Source organism: Leucoraja erinacea, chromosome 1 (assembly GCF_028641065.1).
Source record: "Leucoraja erinacea ecotype New England chromosome 1, Leri_hhj_1, whole genome shotgun sequence".
Classification (NCBI taxonomy): Eukaryota; Metazoa; Chordata; class Chondrichthyes; order Rajiformes; family Rajidae; genus Leucoraja; species Leucoraja erinaceus.
This window is the reverse complement of record NC_073377.1, coordinates 4474074-4497122: the sequence shown is the minus strand read 5'-3', so window position 1 is coordinate 4497122 and position 23049 is coordinate 4474074. Positions and strand designations below refer to the sequence as shown.

The 23049-nt window shown below is 43.9% G+C and overlaps 1 protein-coding gene across 2 annotated transcripts in view; it reads right to left on the bottom strand.

The window, feature by feature from the left end:
- The window catches only part of ctnna2 (catenin (cadherin-associated protein), alpha 2), a 1403856-nt gene that overhangs the window by 799857 nt on the left and 580950 nt on the right, over nt 1-23049 (bottom strand). For both annotated transcript variants that reach the window (XM_055644902.1, XM_055644985.1), the window contains exon 8: nt 22832-22912. In XM_055644902.1, coding sequence (XP_055500877.1) covers nt 22832-22912 — 81 coding nt within the window. The remainder of the gene's footprint in view (nt 1-22831; nt 22913-23049) is intronic.

The following is a 23049-nucleotide window of genomic DNA, read 5'->3' as shown; positions in this document are numbered from 1 at the left end:
ACAAACATAAGGGTTAGCACTACACGCTACGAATCCCAGTTGTGGAGACACTGGTATCATTGTCTCATTGTAGGACATTGATCATCTTTTAATCTGGATTTTTAACTTAAGTATTGTGGGTTTTTGTTAAGTATAAATTATGATGTTTTTATGTGATATACCATGATTTTTATATGTATTTATGATATTTGATATGCAATGCATTTTTTATGTAATGTTGCCCCTTGTCTGGACCTTGAGTCTGTAATAAAGTTTATTATTATTATTATTATTATTATTTTTAACAATAGCAGAGTCGGGGGATATGGGGAGAAGCCAGGAACGGGTTACTGATTGGGAGTAAGTAGCCTTGATCACATTGAATGGCGGTGCTGGCTCGGGGCCAAATGGCCTACTCCTGCACCAATTGTCTATTGTTTATTGTCTAAAGATATTGGAGTCAGGGGATATGGGGAGAAGGCAGGAACGGGGTACTGATTGGCGATGATCAAGCATGATCACATTGAATGGCGATGCTGGCTCGAGGGGCCGAATGGCCTACCCTTGCACTCCTGTCTACTGTCTATTAATGATGCAGAAATGGTACAAGGATTTTGCCAGGACTCGAGGGTCTGAGATATAGAAAGAAATTGGGCAGAATAGAACTTTATTTTTTGGAGCAGAAGAGGCTGAAGGGTGATCTCGCAGAGATGTATACAAATCATGAGAGGAATAAATCAGGTAGGTAGGGGTATCAAAAACTAGAGGGCATAGGTTTAAGGTGCGAGGGAAAAGATTTGATAGGAACCTGAGGGGCACTATTTTTCACACAGAATGGTGGTGGGAATATGGAACAAGCTGTAGTTGAAGCGGGTAGAATAACAACATTTAAAAGACATTTGGACAGGTACATGGATATAAATAATTTAGAGGAAAATGGGCCAAATGCAGACAAATGTGACAAGTTTAGATGGGACATCTCGGTCAGCATGGACTATTTTGAGCCAAAGGGTCTGTTGCTATGCTGTATGACTCTATGATTCTTAGTCCCCCAACATTGATCCCAGATATTCCCACTGTTTACAGCAGGTCAATCTTAAACTTACCCATTCAAGTCCATTCACTCTTGACATTAACCGATCACCTCTCATATTAATATTGTCCCCGATTCCAAAGCCCTTTTCTTGTACAGTAATGTCCACTGACTTTCCTTTATAAGCCTATTAATTCCACACTCTAATAAATTAAATAATTATTTTATGTAATTTTCCTATCAAAAATTATATAAAGCCTGCCTAAGCATTTCCCATTTTTATTTGTTAACAATGGTTTTTATATTTTCCCAGTGAATTACGTAGCAGTCGGTCGGTGCCCCAGATGTGATCTCCTCTACAACAGCGAGACCAAGCGCAGACCAGGCGACGGCTTTGAGGATCGCCTACAGTCAGGCCGCAAAGGCCATTCTGAGCTCCTGGTTGCAAACTAATTAATCCCCTCCCAGTTCCTACATCAATATGTCTGGTCTCTGCCTTCACACCTGCAAGGGTGAGGACAAGCACACACTAGATCAGCAGACATATACCATCCCGGTGGTCTACAACCGAACGACATGAACATTGAATTCTCCAATTTTGAGTAACCCACTCCCCCGCTGTTCCTTTCTCTCTGCTTCGATTCTCCTTGGTCTTACACATACCTTCCTTGCCATCCCTTCCTCACCCAGCCAGCCCCATTACACAGTTTATTTCCCTTCTCCCTGGCTCCATTTGCCTTGTATCCACACACTCAACCCTCTCTACTCTCACCCTTAAAGTTCATTATAAATGTGGATGTTTTGCACATATAATAGTGGATATATATCTATCCAGTCGTGTTCCCCAATTTGAACCTTTATTTGGTGTTTTAACTGTATCTCTACTGTATCTACACTTTACCAAAACTAATGTGGATTTTAGTGTGGGTGTATGGAACAAGCTGTCAGAGGAGGTAGATGAGGCAGATACAATTGCAACATTTAAGAAACATTTAGACAGGTACATAGATAGGACCGGTTTAGAAGGATATGAGACAAACACAGGCAGGTGGGACTAGTGGAGATGGGATATGTTGGTCGATGGGTCAGTTGGGCCGAAGGGACAGTTTCCATGCTGTCAGACCCTACGGCTCTATAATGTGGATATCACCCTAATTTTCATATTCCATTCTGCACAATTGTTAACTTATGAGGCATGCTGACAAATATCTGCTCTTTGGAAGGAAAATTGTTAGCTCTTTAATGGCAATGCAGAAGTATTTTATTCAAAAAAACTACTTAAAGTTGAATTGCTCAGTTAAGAATGCAAAACATTGCATTCAAAATTACAGAATGCAGCAATTCAAACAGTGCGTTTTAATTTCAAAATAGCAAACTCAAAAATCATTGTTAATTATGTTCTTTCACATAAAATGTGGTGAAGCACTGTAAATATCAAAATCGTGAGTTGAGTGGTGATGTGTATGCCAAGCACACAGGCCTTTTCAAGTCTTCAAGATTGCACTCAGAATGCATGGAACCAGACTCCTACAAATAATAAAAGCGATCTGAGACATTAGAGTAAATCAACACTAGAACTTCATAAATATTTCCAAATGCTGAATGTTTAACATGATATATAATCAAATATCCCGGTGATAAACTGCAATATAACTATGTTAAGTGGTTCCATTAGCCGAGCAGCATAGATCAACTGTCAGCAAATACAAACTTAAGGGAAGAATTGTTACACATTCATTAAAGGAGGCTCACAATGGAAAGAGTAGGTCTTGCATTAAAAAACAAAACTATAATCTTTTTGTGGAGTTGGAAGAAGTGCATACATCTAAATTAATACTTTGCTTCTGTCTTCACAAATGAATGATGTTTAGTTTAGAAATACAGTGTGGAAACAAGCCCTTCGACCCATCAAGTCAATGCTGACCAGCTATAGCTGTACACTAACAATATACAATTTTACTTAGCCAACTCCTACAAACCTGTACGTGTCTGGAGTGTGGGAGGAAACCCATGCAGGTCATGGGGCGAATGTACAAACTCTATATAGACAGAACCAGTAGTCAAGATCGGACCCTGGACTCTGGTGCTATAAAGCAGCAACTCTACCGCTGCACCACCTGTGCTACCCGGTGATAGAATTTTAAAAACATGCAGTAAGAAGGAAAAGTGGAACTGACATAGACAGAAGTGAGAACATAATCAAAGTCTGGATCATATATATTCCAACCCCTTGAGGAAGGAAGGAGAGAAATAGCATAGGACTAGACAATCATGTTCCAATCCTATTCCTAATCATATCCGATCCTATTCGCAATACATGTTCTTGACACGAAACATCTGGGCATCCACAGACACTGATTGACCACTGAGTTCCTCCAGCAGTTTTTTTTTACTCTCCAGATTGCAGCATTGGCAGTCATCAGTGTCTCAATTTTCCAATTATTTTTGGCTACAGCCATGTTACAAGCGGACAGGAATGCAGCTAGGATGGCACTGTTACTGAACAAAATTAGGCCTGGTTAATTATAGGCCCATCAGTCAAGCACTGGTGGTGGGGAAGTTATTGGAATAAAGTTCTGAGGGACATCATGACAGCCCTTGGAGAGACATAGTTAATCAAGGCAATTAGCATAGAAGTATTGAGGAAACATTATGTCAAGCTGTCTAACTAATAAATGAATGCCTTAAGGAGAATTGATGATTATCCAAGGCATTTGACAAAGTCCCAGGTGGCAGGCTGATCAAAAAAATAAAAGTGCATGGAAAAGCATCAGGCTGAAATAAAAGGAGACGAGAGAAAATTATTATGAAAGCAGCTTCAGTTACTAGACAGGTGGGGTATGGTGGAGGTCCCCACAGTGCAATACCAGGTCCCTTACTATGTGATAGAAACTGAAGATAATTTGTGCACGATTAAGACATTTGTTGATAATTCCAAAATCTGACTGAGATTGACGGAAAATTTCTAAACTGCAGGACAAAAAAATACAATAATAATTACATCCATAGAATTGAGATAATGCCCTAGAGAACGCAAAGAGGCAAACACACATTAAAAAATGGAAATATACTAAGAATTGCAGAGGAACTGAAAGATCACACAAACAATCTTCCAGAAGTACTGGAGGACAGAGGATCTATGAGAGTCACGGAACTGAAATAAATTGTCATTAGGCGAGAAATAGTATTGGGTAGGCTAATGGGACTGAAGGATGATAAATCCCCTGGGCCTGATGGTCTGCACACCAGGGTCCTCAGGGAGGTGGCTCTAGAAATAGTGGACGCATTGATGATCATTTTCCAAAGTTCAATAGATTCAGGATCGGTTCCTGTGGATTGGAGGATAGCTAATGTTATTCCACTTTTCAGGAAAGGAGCGAGAGAGAAAACGAGTAATTACAGACCAGTTAGCCGGACTTTGGAGGTGGGAAAGGTGCTGGAGTCAATTATTAACGAGGTAATAATGTGGCATTTGGATAGCAGTAAAAGGATTAGTCCAAGTCAGCATGAATTTATGAAGGGAAAATCATGCTTGACTAATCTTCTGGAATTTTTTGAGGATGTGACAAGTAAAATGGATGAAGATGAGCCAGTGGATGTAGTGTATCTAGATTTTGCAGAAAGCCTTTGATAAGGTCCCGCACGGGAGACTGGTGACTAAAATTAAAGCACATGATATTGGTGTTGACATGGATAGAAAATTGGTTGGCAGACAGGAAGCAAAGTGTAGGAATGAATGGGTCCTTTTCAGAATGGCAGGCAGTGACTATGGGGTGCCGCAAGGCTCAGTGTTGGGGCCGCAATTGTTTACCATATGTATTAATGATTTGGAAGAGGGAATTAGGAGCAACACTAGCCAGTTTGAGGATGACACAAAGCTGGGTGGCAGTGTGAACTGTGAAGGGGATGTTAGGAGGTTGCAGGGTGACCTGGACAGGTTGAGTGTGTGGGCAGATGTGTGGCAAATGCAGTATAATATAGATAAATGTGAGGTTATCCCCTTTGGTGGCAAAAACAAGGGAGCAGATTATTATCTCAATTGGGTTAAGTTAGGTAAGGGGGAGGTACTGGGTGTCCTTGTACACCGGTCACTGAAAGTTGGCGTGCAGGTACAGCAGGCAGTGAAGAAAGCTATTGGAATGTTGGCCTTCATAACAAGAGGATTTCAGTTTAGGAGTAAAGAGGCTCTTCTGTAGTTGGATAGGGCTCTGGTGAGACCACATCTGGAGTATTGTGTACAGTTTTGATCTCCTAATTTGAGGAAGGTCATCCTTGTGATTGAGGCAGTGCAGTGTAGGTTCACAAGATTGATCCCTGGGATGGCGGGACTGTCATATGAGGAAAGATTGAAACGCCTAGGCTTGTATTCACTGGAGTTTTGAAGGATGAGGGGGATCTTATAGAAACATATAAAATGATAAAAGGACTGGACAGGCTAGATGCCAGAAAAATGTTCTCAATGTTGGGCGAGTCCAGAACCAGGGGTCACAGTTTTAGAATAAAAGGAGGCCATTTCGGACTCAGATGAGAAAAAACGTTTCCATCCAGAGAGTTGTGAAATTGTGGAATTCCCTGCCACAGAGGGCAGTGGAGGCCAAATCACTGAATGGATTAAAGATAGAGTTAGATAGAACTCTATGGGCTGGTGGAATCAAGGGATATGGGAAGAAGGCAGTCATGGGTTATCGATAGGGAACGATCAGCCATGATCACAATGAATGGTGGTGCTGCCTCAAAGGGCCGAATGGCCTCCTCCAGTACCTATTTTCTAAGATAGAAACAATCTTAGAATTTGCCTAGGAGTCTTTGGAGGTAATGACACACCTTACTATGGTGGTTAAGATGGCATTGAGTTATTGAACCATAGAGCACAGAAAGAGGCCCTTAGGGCTAAATCGTCCATCTCGACCAAGATGTCCCATCTCAGCTATTCCCATTTTCCTGCGTTTGGCCCATATCCCTCTTAACATTTCCCATTAATGTACCTGTTCAAATAACGTTTAAATTTTACTTCGGAGTCACGTGAGTGACTTTGTGAAGACCCCGCTTCCAACGCATGCGTGCCATATCGCTACACGCATTGTACGAGTCAACAGGAGGGGGAGGACGTCCCCCAGTAACGGGAGAGTACAAAAGGACCAGCAAAAGGCAGGTAAGGACTCTACATTTTTGGATTTAACAGGAAAATGGATAGAGTTAAGAGGAAGCGGCCCGCAAAAAAGCTGCCCGACAAACGCGTGGAGAACACGGGTGAACGGCAGAAACAGCAGCCGCCGGCTTTGGATACCTCGGCAGAGGAACCAGCTGTGCCAGAAAGCGTTCTGGCACCGCCAAAAGTTATTGCCCGGGCGGGAGGAAACGTTCGGCGAAAGACTCACCACCTGGAAGAGCCCGACTTTGTGCCGCAGCGGGCGACCAGCCCATATCAACACACCACGGCTGAGGAGCGGGAGACGAAACTAACCCGCTATGAGTGGGTGCACACGGAGCAGCCACAAGGAACCGCGGACCGGGAACGAAGTCAGGAACGGTATGGTCAGCGGCCTGATGAAGGAAGCCCGCAAGCCAGCACCCGTGAGTACCGGGGACGGGAGATATAGCAGAACACAGCACATTGCTGAAAGCCTGCAAGATTTGGGGCAGCCTAAAATGCCTAGTGCAGCCCAGCACAGAGAGCGCTTAAAGGAGCTGCTCGAGGAGCTCATTCACAGTGGCAGTCCCGAGAAGGAGACTTGCCAGAGTGGGCAGGCAAGCCCCATAGGGGTACCCCGTGAGGGACCCCCACAAATCTCAGACTCCTCGGAGGAGAGTGGGCAGGACCCTGATGGGCCAGAGCCCGATAATACAGCAGGGACTCTGCTGGACATGGTGGCCACTTATTTTATGCCAAGTCAAACAGGGGGAGACTTGGATCCCAGGATGGCAGCAAGTATAAACTATATGTCTGGCCACAAGCTACAACAGGAAATATTTACCGAAACTCTGGCCAGACATCTGCCACCGGCAAACTGTGAGGCATTACAGGTGCCCACCGTAAACCAATCTATTTGGCAGCATATGGGGAGGAACATAAGGACTCAGGACCTCAAGATCCAGAGAACACTAAAGGGGCTGACGGCAGGTATCACGGCCTACACCCGCACCCTGGACAAAACAGAGCTCACCAAAAATCATCAGGACGCACTAGCTCTGTTTTGCAATGTGCAATACGAATTAAACAACATGCGGAAGACTGCCATTCAGCCAACACTAGACCCCAGATATGCTCCTATCTGCAAATAAAAAACCACCAATACATCAACCCTTTTATTTGGAAAGGACTTGACCGCACAAGTCAGAAAACTCGATGACGAAGCAAAGACACTGGGGCTCATTAAGGCCAGTGCAAAGGCCTATTTTGGAGCTCGATATCAGCCACATACAAGACCTAAAAATGTGGCTCAGACCAGTCGCAGTTCCAAAAATCAAAATTACCAACAGCAGCCTTTTTTAGGGTATGGTCAGGCCCGGCCACCCTGGAAGATGCGGAAGCCTCAACCTCACACACAACCCCAAAGGGACATCAAACCAGAACCCCCCTTTTTCAGAAAACCAAAGAAATAATTCAACCACCAGTAACCATGGAGGTAGGTGGGTGTGGTTCTTCTGTAAAAAAGGGACCCACTATGGTGGGGGAGAGGTTGCAATACTACAGCTATGAATGGTGTAAAATCACTACAGACTCGTATATTCTTAGCAGTATTCAAGGTTATCTGATAGAATTTACTTATCCCAAAAAACCCCCAGTACAACATACACCAGAAAGGCATTTTGTCCTTACAAAATCTGAACAATCTAAGGCCCACATGGAGCTACAAAGATTGTCCTCAAAAGGTGTGATTGAGCATACTATTCATGAAAAATTAGAATTTGTATCAAACATCTTTATTAAAAATAAAAAAGATGGGGGTTGCAGGATTATCATTGACCTTTCTACCCTAAACACATTTGTTCAATATGTTCACTTTAAAATGGATACTTTTATTACTGCTAAAGAATTAGTGTCAACCGGGTTCTATATGGCAAGCATTGACTTAAAAGATGCATATTATACAGTACCCATCAGAAGGGATCACAGACGGTATCTGAAATTTAACTGGATGGGGGAACTTTGGCAATATAGAGCCTTACCAAATGGGCTAACATCAGCCCCCAGATTATTTACTAAAACTCTGAAACCAGCTTTGGCATTGTTACGTAAACAAAGCCATAGGGTGATGGCATATTTAGATGACATCTTTATTGTTGGCACAACTTATGAATTGGCATATCAAACAGTGCTCGCCAAAAAACAATTGTTTGAAGAACTAGGTTTTGTCATCCATCCAGTTAAGTGTAAATTGATACCAGCAACTAATATGGATTATTTAGGATTCACCATTAACACGGTCAATATGTTAATAACTTTACCAATAGATAAAGCCGCAGCCCTACAGGAGGATTGCAGCGAGCTTCTTAACACCTACAGACCCTCCATTAGACGGGTAGCCCGAATAATTGGGAAAATTGTGGCCACTTTCCCGGCCACACAATTTGGGCCATTACATTATCAAAATTTGCAAAGAGCCAAAATTAGAGCACTCAAATTTAACAAGGGTCATTTTGATAGACCAATGGAGCTGCCTACGGAAGCTATCATTGAACTACAGTGGTGGGTTCATAATATTAGGTATTGCTCCAACCCCATCATTATTGACAACCCGTCTATGGTATTACAAACAGATGCCAGCGCCATTGGTTGGGGAGCCACTAACTCTGTTTCCAGTTGTGGAGGGAGATGGAAGGAAGAAGAGGCAGTATTACTTAATACACGTGGCATTAATTACCTAGAGATGTTAGGGGCTTTTTATGGCCTTAAGTCATATTGCTCAGCAATTAAGCACCAGCATGTACGATTACAAATTGATAATACCACCACAGTGGCATATATTAATCACATGGGTGGAAACATATCGACATCTTGTGATCAATTGGCGAATTTAATTTGGCAATGGTGTATCCAAAGAAACATATGGATATCGGCTACTTACCTACCAGGTAAGCTAAATTTAGTGGCAGACACCAGGTCACGCAAATTTAACGAAAACACGGAATGGATGTTAAATAAAAATATATTTGCTGAAATTACAGCAAAATATGGCAGACCAGATATTGATTTGTTTGCATCCAGGTTGAATCACCAATTACCAAGGTATGTGTCCTGGGAACCAGACCCTGGGGCAGAAGCTACAGATGCTTTCTCTTTGCATTGGGGGAATTGGCTCTTTTATGCATTTCCCCCGTTCTGCCTCATCAATCGGGTACTAAGGAAAATTCAACAAGACTCGGCATCTGGGATTCTCATAGTACCCGATTGGCCTACTCAACCGTGGTATTCAGTCATACAGGGGATGGTATTAGAACCATGTTCCCTTATTGGACATAGCCCGAATTTATTAATTCATCCAGTGACTGGGGGTAGCCATCCATGCCATAAGACTATGGATCTGTTGATTTGTAGAATCTAAAAGACCCACTACACGGCATGGGGCTGTCAGACAGGACGATGAATCTCATCTCATCTGCACAAAGACTGTCAACAAGGAAGCAGTACCTTGGACACATCAAGAAATGGGGCTTATACTGCTTGCACAACAACCTGGACCAGAGGGCCAACAACATTCCGGCCGTATTGGAATTCTTAACGAGCCTCCATCATGATAACCGATTGGGCTACAGTGCCATCAATAGTGCAAGAAGTGCACTTTCCAATTATCTGGCACAAGGATTGGAGCAGAACACGGTGGGAACGCACCCCCTGGTAATAAAACTTATGAGGGGCATATTTAATGCAAATCCTCCTAAAACCAGGTACTCCGAAATCTGGGATGTGGGTGTCGTTCTAAACATGTTGAGGAGCTGGTCGCCCATGACAGCATTGTCACTTCAAAAACTGACCATGAAAATGGTTATGCTCATGGCACTAGTTACCGCTCAACGAGTCCAGGCATTAAGCAAACTGAACCTGGACTCCCTGATCACCTCACCCGAGAAACTGGTGTTTATCATACAGGAACTAATCAAACAAAACAGACCAGGTTCATCGGGTCAAGTGATCGAATTCATGGCGTATCCATATGACGAACGACTGTGTATAGTAAGACACATTCAATTATACATCAAAAATACTAAGAGTATACGAGGTCAGGAAATGGCTTTGTTAATCAGTTACAAGAAACCGCACAAAAGGGTCACGACCCAAACTATTTCAAGGTGGCTCAAATATGTCCTAAAGATGGCAGGAATAGATACTGATGTTTTTAAATCTCATTCCACCAGGGCTGCAGCAACATCCGCAGCGAAAATGCTGGAGGTGCCCACGGACCAGATCCTCAAAATGGCAGGATGGTCATCCGAGAGGACATTCCAAAGGTTTTATTATAAACCAGTTTTGAAGCCATCATCATAATTTTCAGAAACCATTTTACGTTCAACCATATAATTTGCCCAAAAGAATACAGGGCTATGATTTCAATTAATAAATTTAATTTTGTTTTTTTACCACACAAGTCTTTGTATAAGTGTGTTTTAAACTTACTAATGATGCTCTCTCCCAATACCCAAGGCAGTTGTGAAGCATGGACTCGTTCCACGGCATGAGGTCACAGAGCTTTGAAATCTTCACGAAGTCACTCACGTGACTCCGAAGTAAAATAGTAAGATTAAACGAGAACTTACCAGTTTGAAGTTTGATCTGTATTTTATGAGGAGGAACGTTGAGGGAATACGTGCCCTCCGCTCCCACCCTCCTATGATCATATCACAAACTGTTATATCTTTGATAATCTTACTATGTTAGGTCATTATAGTTTTTTCTGTGACCTCACACCGCTGCTTTGAAGAATTACACGCATGCGTTGGAAGCGGGGTCTTCACGTATTCCCTCAACGTTCCTCCTCATAAAATACAGATCAAACTTCAAACTGGTAAGTTCTCGTTTAATCTTACTATTTTGCTTCACCTACCTCATCTGGCAGCTCATTCAATATACCCTCACACTCTGAGTGAAAAGTTGTCCCTCAGGTTCCTATTAAATCTATCCCCTCTCACCTTAAACCTGAGTTCTTTTTTTTTGTGTGACTAACTTAACATCCAACTTCTTTATTCAATTCTCTGACTGTTGAAGGTCAACATGCCAAAAGGCTACTTGAGCACCCGAGCAACCTGTGATGGCACTTACAATGAACTATGCAAGTAGATATCTCTGTTCCCCATGGCCCTGTCATGCATTATGAAGGTCCTGTCTTGGTTTGACTTTCCAAAATATAACATCTCAAACTTATCTGAATTAAACTCCATTAGCCATTCCTCGGCCCACTTGCTTAGCTGATCAACATCCCGCTGTAACTCTATAACCATCTTCACTCTAACCGATAACATTTACTTTAGTGTCATCTGCAAAGTTACTAATCATTTCTTGTACATTCTCATCCAAATCTTTGATATAGATGACAATTAGCAATGTGGCCAGTACCGATCCCAAGGCACACAACTAGTCATCAGTCTCCAGTCCAAAAAATAACCTTCCACCACCAAGATCGGTGGCTTAGCGGTAGAGCAACTACCTTGCAGCGCCAGAGATCCGGGTTTGATCCTGACTATGGGTGCTGTCTGCACGGAGTTTGAATATTGTCCCCGTGACCTGCGTGGATTTTCTCAGTCTTCGGTTTCCTCCCCAACTCCAAAGACGTACGGGTTTGTAGGTTAATTGACTTGGCATCAATGAAAAATTGTCCCTAGTGGGTGTAAGATAGTGTTAGTGTGCGGGGATCACTGGTCGGTGCGCACTCGGTGGGCCGAAGGGCCTGTTTCCGCGCTGTACCTCTAAACTAAATTATACCACCACCTTCTATTTTCTATCATGAAGCCAAATGTGATGCTCATTTTTAACCGGCTGAAGACGAGCATATAATTTAGTTTAGAGATACAGTGTAGAAACAGGCCCTTCGGCCCACCGAGTCCGCGCCAACCAGCGATCCTTGTACTCTAGCATCATTCGACACAATAGGGGAAATTTACTATTTTTAGCAAAGCCAATTAACCTACAAACCTGTACGGCTTTGGAGTGTGGGAGGAAACCGGAGCACCCGGAGAAAACCTATGTGATCAAGTTCAAGTTCATGTTACATTTATTGTCACATGCACCAATTGGTACAGTGAGATTTGAGTTACCGTACAGCCATATGCATAAAAAGATCAGAATATATGATAGAATTTAACATGAACATCCACACAGGGAGAACGTACAAACTCCGTACAGACAGCACCCATAGTCAGGATCAAAACCAGGTCCCGGGCGCTGTAAGGCAGCAACTCTACCACTGCGCTGCGGTGCAACCCCTAAGTTATAGGAGATACACTTATTTGGGTCAATTTGCTGCAGTATAACTTCAACAAAAAATATTTTTCAGCATGGGTTGACTGTTGGTAAAATTTTCACACGTTCTATTTGCCCTTGTCACTTCAAGAACTGTGAGAACCTTCACATTTCATCAATGATTCTTGCAGTTGGAGTAGCCTGCCTATTATTGGCTATTTGCTGTTGGACGTACACTGAATCTAACAAGGTACAAAACAGCTGCAGTCAATACACAGCAAACATATTAATTTCAGCAGCTTTTGATTCTGAGTGAAGAATCACTCCTTCAAAGAGAGTAATTACTATTAATTAGTGGGAAATGACCATCATATCAACAGAGCTCAGCTTGCAAAAGATAAACAAGATGCCTATTATAAGCCAAACATTTTATATTGCGCAGGCTTGCCAATCCCTCATTTAAAGATATTTGTCAACTGGTATTTTTGTTTTACTTTCTGTATTTACAGTCATACAGCACGGAAACAGCTCTTCTGCCCAACACATCCATGCCCCATCTATGCGGGTCCAACCTGCCTGCATTTGGTCGTTATCACTTTAAACCTTTCCGATCCATGTGCCTGTCAAAATGTCTTTTAAATGTCGTTATAATATTTATCTTAAGACGTTTATCAAGTGGCAGCACAGCGGCAGAGCTGGTAGAGTTGCTGCCGCAATGCAGAGACCTGGTTTTGAACCTTAGTGCTGTGTCTGTGGAGTTTGCACGTTCTCCCTGTGACCGCGTGGGTTTCCCCCGGGTGCTCCGATGTCCTCCCACAGCCTGAAGACATGCGAATTTGTGGGTTAATTGGTCTCTGTAAATTCCTCCTCTTGTGTGTAGGGAATGGATAAGAAAGTGGGAAAACATAGAATGAATGTGAACGGGTGAACCCGGTAGGCGGCGCGACTCTGGTCAGCAGCGGCCTCTGCAGCCTGTCCGCATTTTTATTATTTTTTGTCTGTGTTTATATGTAGTTTTTGTTATTTTATGTTGGGGTGTGTGTGTGTGGGGGGGTGGGGGTGGGGGGTGGGAGGGGGGGGGGGGGGGGGAACTTTTAAATCTCTCCCTGCACTGGAGACCCGACCTTTTTCTCGTCGTCGGGTCTCAGCTGTCGTTGGGGCCGCAACGAGGAGCGGCCTCCAACAGGAAGAAGCCGGGGACTCAGGTGCCGACTCACCGTTGCCGTCGCGGAGCTGGCCGAGACCGGAGCGGGTGGAGCGGTGGAGGAGCGCTGCTGCTGCTGCTGCTGCTGCTGCCGCTGCTGCTGCTGAGTCGGAGGCTGCTGCTGCGGGTCTGCGGACGGCGGCACCGGGAGCCCGCGGCTCCCTGGAGGGAGACCGCTTTTCGGGGCTCCTGCAACGGCGACTTCTCCCGCCCGAGTTGCGGGGTCGAAGAGCTCCTGGAGCGGGGCTTAGCACCACTGCCCCGCGCGGCTTGGAATGCGGGACTTTGCGAGCGCACACCGGGGGCTCCAACACCAAGACCCGGTGTGCGACCTCGCACCACCCGGCGTGGCTTTAATGGCCGCGGGACAATTGCCATCGCCAGCCGGGGGCTTTGACTTTGACTCTGACATCGGGGGGGAGAGAGTGCAGTGGAGAGATAAGTTTATTTGGCCTTCCATCACAGCTATGTGATGGATGTTTATGTAAAATGTAATTATGTTGTGTCTGGGGTCTATTTGTGTGTAATGTATGGCTGCAGAAACGGCATTTCATTTGGACCTCCAGGGGTCCAAATGACAATTAAATATACTCTTGACTCTTGACTCTTGATCGACAGTCAGCTTTGACTCCTATTTCCATGCTGTATCTCTAAATTAAACTCAACAAAATTACACTCAATTTTTGATACTGTACTTTTAAACCTATGAGGCACAAAATGAACCTCAGCACAAATATTTTCTGGGTAAAATTACAGGTATAAAGCCTGTTTTTTAAATTTCAATCAAGGACAGGATTTATACGACAGGAGTTAAGAAACAATAGAAGTGCTATTAAACTGTTGGCGTATTATACAGACTGCCAACCTATGGGAAACAAATCTGCAGGAAGAATACAGATGTGCAAAAATTATTCTGCGATAATAAAGAACTTCAACTATCCTAATAAAAACTGGAATAATAAAATAAGTGAAACACAGAGAAATTATTTATTTTCAGATGATCGGGAGAGCATTCTTGATCAGTATATATCCGGGTGAACGAGGAGAAGATGTGACAATGGGATAGACCAGTGAAAGAAGTACCAGTGCAAAAAAAACATGATTGGGAACTGCGATCATCGATTCACTTTAAACAACATTGAGAAAGGAGATGGATCATAAGGTAAAAGTAGTCAGCTTGTGAAGGGTGGGTTCCGATGGGAAGAAGACAGAAATGGACAAGGTAAAGCTTAGCCCAGAAATAATAACCAAGAATGGACTCAGAATTAATTTGGAAAATGTTGATCCCGGGGCACAAGGCTGAAGGTGACCGGGCGAGGAAAGGGACTTTGGTTTGTGAGATGAACTGGACTGAGGCAAGGGCTGCAATGTGCCTTTATGGCCATCTGCAGTAGGGACTTTGAAAATGTCAATAAAACATTGCAATATTGACTCAGTGCGCTGTTTATATTAATTCTGTACTTAATCATGGATTGTATTTATGTATGGCAACAATAAGATTCAAGATTCAAATCATTATTGTCATTGTGCATTGTACAAGTACAGAGACAGTAAAATGCAGTTAGCATCTCACCCAGCAGTGCGAACACAAAATAATGGAACAGTAAAATGTATATATTTAATGTATATATATGGACGGGAAAGGAATGGAGGGTTATGGTCTGAGTCCAGGTAGATGGGACTAGGGGAAAATAAGTGTTTGGCACGGACTTGAAGGGCCGAGATGGCCTGTTTCCGTGCTGTAATTGTTATATGTTATATGGTTATATACAGTAGCAGTCGGTCAAATTTCAGGGGGGGGGGGGGGGGGGGGGGATCAGTCAGTGGGGGGGAGAGTGACCAGGGGGGGGGGAGTGACTGGCAATCACCAAGGTGCAGAGTGAAGTTGTGAAACAGCCGCAGGGAAGAAGCTGTTCCTGGACCTGCTGGTCCAGCAACGGAGAGACCTGTAGCGCCTCCCAGATGGAAGGAGGGTAAACAGTCTGTGGTTGGGGTGAGAGCAGCCCTTGATGATGCTGCTCGCATTTCGCAGACATCGCTTGCTCTGGACAGACTCAATGGAGGGGAGTGAGGAACCGGTGATGCGTTGGGCAATTTTCACCACCTTCTGCAGTGCTTTCCGGTTGGAGACAGAGCAGTTGCCATACCATACTGTGATACAGTTAGTAAGGATGCTATCGATGGTGCAACGGTAGAAGTTCACCAGAATCTGAGGAGGCAGATGGACCTTCTTTATTCTCCTCAGGAAGAAGAGACATTGGTGAGCCTTCTTGATCAATGTTGAGGTATTGTGGGTCCAAGAGAGGTCATCAGAGATGTTGACCCCCAGAAACCTGAAGCTGGAAACACGCTCCAACTCCGTCCCGTCAATATGGATGGGGATGTGCGTGCCACCCCTAGACCTTCTGTAGTCCACAATGATCTTCTTGGAGTTAAGGGCCAGGTTGTTGTCAACGCACCATGCTGCTAGGAGCTGGACCTCCTCCCTATAGGCCAACTCATCGTTGTCACTGATGAGGCCAATCACCGTTGTATCATCTGCATACTTGATGATGGTGTTAGTACCATGTACAGGTGTGCAGTCGTAGGTGAAGAGGGAGTAGAGGAGGGGGCTCAGCACACAGCCCTGAGGAACGCCAGTGTTCAGGGTGAGGGTTGAAGAGGTGTGGTTGTCGAATCTAACAGACTGGGGTCTGTTGGTTAGAAGGTCCAGTATCCAGTTGCAGAGGGAGGGGTTGATGCCCAGGTTGCTGAGTTTGGTGATCAGTTGGGAGGATATAATGCTGTTGAATGCTGAGCTATAATCGATGAACAGCATTCTTACATAAGTGTCTCTGTTGTCGAGGTGGGAGAGGGCGGAGTGAAGTGCCGTTGAGATGGCATCCTCCATACTCCTGTTATTGAGGTAGGCAAACTGATAGGGATCCAGTGTGGGAGGTAGGCAGCCCTTGAGGTGTGCCAGGACCAGCCTCTCGAAGCACTTAGTGATGATAGGAGTAAGTGCAACTGGGCGTAAGTCGTTGAGGCTCGCCGCAGTGGAGTGTTTTGTTACCGGCACGATGGAGGTGGTTTTAAGGCATGTGGGGACAACTGCTTGGGCAAGTGACAGGCTGAAGATGTCAGTCCAGACGTCTGTCAGCTGCGCAGCACAGGCCCTGAGGATGCGCCCAGAAGTGCCGTCAGGGCCAGCAGCCTTTACGTGCATTAATCCTGCTCAGTGCCACGTACACGTCGATGGGGGTGAGTGTGTAGTAAACGTGAGGCAGCTTCAATTTTGAGCAGAAACATTTGCAGTATTCCACCTTAGATGGAAGAATAAAATTAGGCAATTTACACTCTAAGGTGCCAATCTGAACATAGTGTAAGAACAGAGAGTTCTGGGAGCATAAATCATTGAAAGTGAGCAGGTACCGGAATCAGTTGAAGATAAAACGTACATAAAATAAAGAGTACAGCAGCAGAGAAGTCAAGAAAACCCTTAATAAAACATCTGTTTCCATTTCTGAGCACCACAGATTAGAATGGGTCCAGAAAGACTTCAGAAGAGATTTAGAATGATTCCAGAAATGAAGAATATTAGTTTTATGGATACACTGAGAAGCTGTTATTGTTCTCGCTGAAGCCAAAAAACTAAAGAGAGATCCAAGTGAAGTATTTAAAATTCTGAAGGATCAAGGCAGCGAGGATGGAGAGAACTATTTTGAAATTGACGAAGAGCCACCGATCATGGAGTGAAGGTAACTGGTAAAAAGAACCAAATGTTACATGAGGGAAAAAATACAGCTCGTGATTTCTGTTGGGAATGAAGAGTGCAAGCTGATTCTATTGCATGCTCAAAAATAAACTGGTGTGCACTTGAAGGGGGATATGAATTGAGCTATAGGGAGTGGTGGTAGCTGGTGCTGTGAGAGAAGATGGACTACTGGAACTGGCACATACTTTGTCAGTCTAAAGGTTTTCTTTCATGTCGGATGCTTTCTGTGATTCAGTGAAATATCACAGGCAGAGTGAATAGATAGGACTTTCAGAAATGCCCTTACTTGGATGGTGAACAAACATAGAAACATAGAATATAGGTGCAGGAGGAGGCCATTCGGCCCTTCGATCCAGCACCACCATTCATTGTGATCATGGCTGATCATCCCCTATCAATAACCCGTGCCTGCCTTCTCCCCATATCCCTTGACTCCACTGGCCCCTAGAGTTCTATCCAACTCTCTCTTAAATCCATCTAGTGATTTGGCCTCCAATGCCCTCTGTGGTAGGGAATTCCATAAATTCACAACTTTTTCACAAGGCTTTTAATGGCCCATGTCAGTTAGGAGATTGAGCAGAGAAGTCTGGTCATTACGCTACAGATATTGATGAAGCTGGATTTGGAGTATTGTGATCAGTTTTGGTCACCCTGCTACAGAAAGGATGTCATTAAGTAGAAGCAGAGAACATTTACGAGAATGTTGCCTAGACTCGAGGCCCTGACTTGGCGGGAGGGGCAGGCTAAGACTGTATTCCTTAGAGGGCAGGAGATTAGTTAGTTTAGTTTAGTTTTGAGAGACAGTGTGGAAAAAGGCCCTTCGGCCCACCGAGTCTGCACTGACCAGCGACCCCCGCACACTAACACTATCCAACACACATTAGGGACAATTTACACTTATACCAAGCCAATTAACCTACAAACCTTTATGTCATTGGAGTGAGGGAGGAAACTGAAGATATCGGAGAAAACGGGGTGAATGTACAAACTCTGTACATACAGTACCCGTAGTCAGGTTTGAACCTGGGTCTCTAGCGCTGCAAGCGCCGTAAGGCAGTAACTCTACCACTGCACCGCAGTGCAGCCCTTTGAGGGATGATCTTACAGAACTGTATAAAATCCCGAGGGTCATAGATAGGGTGAATGTTCACATCTTTTTCCCAGTGTAGGGGAATCAAGAACTAGAGGTCACGGGTTCAAAGTGAGAGGTGGGTAGAGATGAGCGAGCAAGCAAGTCATGGAGATAATAGGCACTGTGGAAAGTGGGAAGAAGTGAGGAGCAGAAGATGTGAGTGGTGGTGGGATCCATGGCAGCTGGTGCAATTGACAAAGGATGATACACTGGATGCCAAGCCGAGTAAGATGAAAGGTGAGGCCTAGGGGAACTATCCCTGTTCTGTCTGGGGAGGAGTGCGGTGTGAACAAAAGTCTGGGAAATGAAGAAAATGCATGTGCATTACAGGAATAGATAGGGTAAAGGCACAGTATTTTACCTGGGGTAGGGGAATCGAGAACTGGAGGAGATAGATTTAAGGTGAGAGGGGAATATTTAATAAGAACCTGCAGGCCAATTTTATTACATAAAGGGTGGTAGGTTTATGGACAAACTAGTAGAGGAGATAGTAGAGGCAGATACTATCACAACATATAAGAAACATTTAGACATGTACAGGATAGGATAGGTTTAGATGGATATGGGCTAAACGCAGGCCGGTGGGAGCAAGTTAGATGGGGCATGTTGGTGGGTATGGCAAAGTTGGGCGGAAGGGCCTGTTTTCATGCTGTTGACTATGACTCATTAATCACAGTAGAAGGGAAGCCATGTTTCCTGAAAGAGAAGGATATTTCCAGCCTCCACCCCAACACATCATCCAATATCAATTCCACCAGCAACTGAACCATCCTACCACAACTAGAGAGCAGGCTGAACTGCCATCTACCTCATGGTGACCCTCAGACTATGTTTGATTGGACTTTACTGGCTTTACCTTGCTTTAGACGTTATTCCCTAATCATGTATCAGTGCACCGTAAATAGCTCAATTGTAATCATGTATTGTCTTTCTGCTGACTGGTTAGCACGCAAGAAAAGCTTTACACTGTACCTCGGTGCACGTGACAATAAACTAAACTGAACAGAACTGTGCTGAATCTCTCTGACCTTGACCTTGTACCTATCTGCATTTTCTTGTACGGTGAAGAGTATTGCAGTTGACTATGAAGACATATTGATACCTGACTAGAGTTCAACATACATTTAAGCAAGTTAGCACATACGTGTGCAATGCCTGCAGGTATGTCCACACATGCAGTCCAACTGCTTTGCCTAAATCGGTTGTAAATGGCACACAGCTAATAATTAACTGCCTGCTTATGTTAAACATGTAGCCTAATATAATAAAACTATGGTTTCAACCATAATGTGAAATGATACATTTTCAATTTTTCTTTGACAAATCAGTTACTAATACTAAACAAAAATCAATAAGATATTTGCAGCATTTCTAAATGTATTGACATTCAAATTAGATCAGACAAATCAGAAACAGTACTTAGCACATCAAGCAGCTAAACGCATTATTCAACAGCAGGGCAATCATTTGTTAGCAGCCAGCATCTCAGATCACATCATTAAGTTCAAATAAGCTGAACAAGTGGACTTTCATTCTTACATTGAAAGGGGGTATAAACTGTGAGGTTTAGCTGTACATTTAGCTCAAAGTGTTGTCTCAATCAGGAGATGGGTATCTTAGACTGAGATCCTGACTATGAATCACAAAAAAATAATAATGCATTAACAATGTTTTGATGTAGCAGAGTACAACAAGGCTGTTACGATCTCGTTCAAACAATTGTCATCTCAGAATAGTAAACATATTGATTTTCTAAGATTCAAATCTGGTAGTAGCAGTTTCTCCCCTGGGGTCTCTTGTAAGGATGCCTCGTCTTTCTCTCACTTTCTCTGATTCCACCACATCTGTTCTCAAGATGAGGCTTTCCATTCCAGGAAATTGGGAATATCCTTCTTTCCCCACACCTCTCCAGAAAGAACAGGGATAAAATGTCCCTGCTCCCCACCTTGCCAGCCCCCACATCCAGCGCATCAATGCTTGTCAATTCCACCAGCTCCAACGGTATCTCACCAGTAGTCACATCTTCCATATCCCGCTCCTTTCTGCTTTCCACAGGGACCACTCACACCACAGGGACCATGACTCGCCCCTACCCACCCAACCTCTCCATCCTCAGGCACTCTACGCCTTAGGAGTAATACTTCTCCCTGCAACTCTTCCCTCATTACCACCCCAGGAACAAGGTCATAGTCACCCCCTCTAACCTCTTCTACTGTATTTCGTCCTCTTAATATGGTGTCCTCTCCATCACAAGAGCAAGTACAGACAAGGCGATTGCATTGAGGAATGCCAGCACTCTGACCACGATGGCCATCCTGTTTTCATGTCATTGGTTTCATGTCATTTCAACTCTCCATTCACACATTGATCAGTCAGTCCTTGGCCATCTCCACTGCCATGTTGACACCATCCTCCTCAATCTTTGGAAGGATGAGGGGCGATCTCATTAAAACTCACAAAATAATGAAAGGGCTGGATATAGTGGATGTGGAGAGGATGTTTCCCCTAGTAGGAGAGTCTAGGACCAGAGGGAACAGCCTCAGAATAAAAGGACATAACGTTAGAAAGGAGATATGGAGGAATTTTGTTTGTCAGAGGGTGGTGATTCAGTATTCCTCTGTAGAGCCTCATCTACTGCATCCTGTGTTCCAGATACACATCGAGGCTCCTATACGTTAGCGAGACCAAACATAGACTCGGCAACCATTTTGTCTAACACTTGCCTTTGGTCCACCAAGGCCTACTAGATCTCCTGGTTGCTAATCAATTTAACTTCCCTTCCAATTCCCTTCCCTTCCTACAGTCATTTCTGGACTGGGCCTCCTGTGGGGCAACCTTTTAACAGAGACCTTGGTACTTACACGCAACAAGCTGACAGAACAAGTGGGGTAGAGGCAGGGGCAATTACAATGTTTGAAAGACACAGACAAGTGCATGGAGGAATATGGGCCAGGCCAGGCAAGTGTAGATAGACACAAATTGCTGGAATAACTCAGTGGATCAGGCAGCATCTCCGGAGAAAAGGAATTGGTGACGTTTCATCAGGTCTGATGAAGGGTCTCGACCCAAAACGTCACCTATTCCTTTTCTCTGGATATATTGCCTGATCTACCATATTAATTCAGCATTTCCGTCGGTGTAAACCTGCATTTGCAGTTCCTTCTTACGCAGGCAAGTGGAACTGGATTGGTCAGGCAGTTTGTCTGCAAGGATGTACTGTGCAGCTCTATGATTCTAAAGGTAGTTCATAATAAACTGCCGATGTTAATGTTTGCTGACAATATAACACCAGTTAAATGGGTGAATTTGCCATCAAAAGCAAGACGTGAGCTTATCAAGATCAAAAGAGACGTGACAATAGATGACAAAGACCTTGTGATTGGTACGTCAATTACTATAGTTGCTGTAAATCATCCCTAATGTAGAACGGAGAATAGGGGTGGAGAAATCTGCATGTAAGAAGAAATAGGTTACAGAGTAATTAGTTGGGGGCAATAGGACTAAAGGGAATGCTCTGGAGAGCTGCCATGGACTTGATGGGTGAAAAGGCCTCTTTTTGGAAGATGAATGATAAGGAAAGCATCTGCAGTAAAAGTATCAGAAGGAACAGAAATTGGAGCATCATTAAATATTCCAATGTATTCCAAACTGTAGCAGACACAATAACAGAGTTGAACCATTTTGTGGACCATTTCTGTCTGCTAACTAGTTTAAGATATTTCTGTAAGTGCACTTCCATTATTAAAAAAGAAAAGTTCCTGTGGAGGTGAGAGAGCTATGGAATAATTATTTCCCCAACTGGGTCAAGAATTCTCAGGTTAGAAAACCTTCCACTGTTCAATCCATCCATGAGATGTTCCCCACATCATTGTGGCTTTTTTTTTTTCCAATTCCCTTGGCTGTTCATCCAGATGACCTCAGTGAGTGAGTATACAGCCTGGTCCCAATTAGTGTCAAAGCAGGAAGAGTTTGCTTCAGCGAAGGCATTAATCTGTTAGTTTACACACAGGTCACCGAGGCTAAACCACAGTGTTACAATCGGGATACCAAACCCAGGTAATTTGAACTGTCGAACCTCTTTGGAATATAAACGCAGAGCAGAACAGTTTGAAGCCATTTCAAGGCCTTACACAGACGTTCAGCATTAAAACAAAGACCATCTCTAACAGAATGAGAAAGTGGATGGAGCCATTGTCACAACAGTTCCCTCCATGACTGACGCTTGAAAAGAACCAGTTGTTATCCTAATTGTATATAAATATCAGCCGTCAAAGCACAGTTACTCAGGTATCAAGAGACATTCCACATCAAAGATGGAGAGACCAGCACTCTACCTGCCGACGCAGATCACGTGTTTTCTTTGTCATCTTCTCAATGGCAGCATTGAGGGGGTCTCCTTTCTCTTTCCTGCCAGTCTGAAAGAAAAAAAGTTAAACATATATTTAAAAGCAGGGCCGGTAATTTTCTGAAGTAATTATCACTATCGCCAGAGGCGAACATTTTATTTCACTGCGATCTGGTCAAATAGAAATTGTAGATAATAGGAACCTGA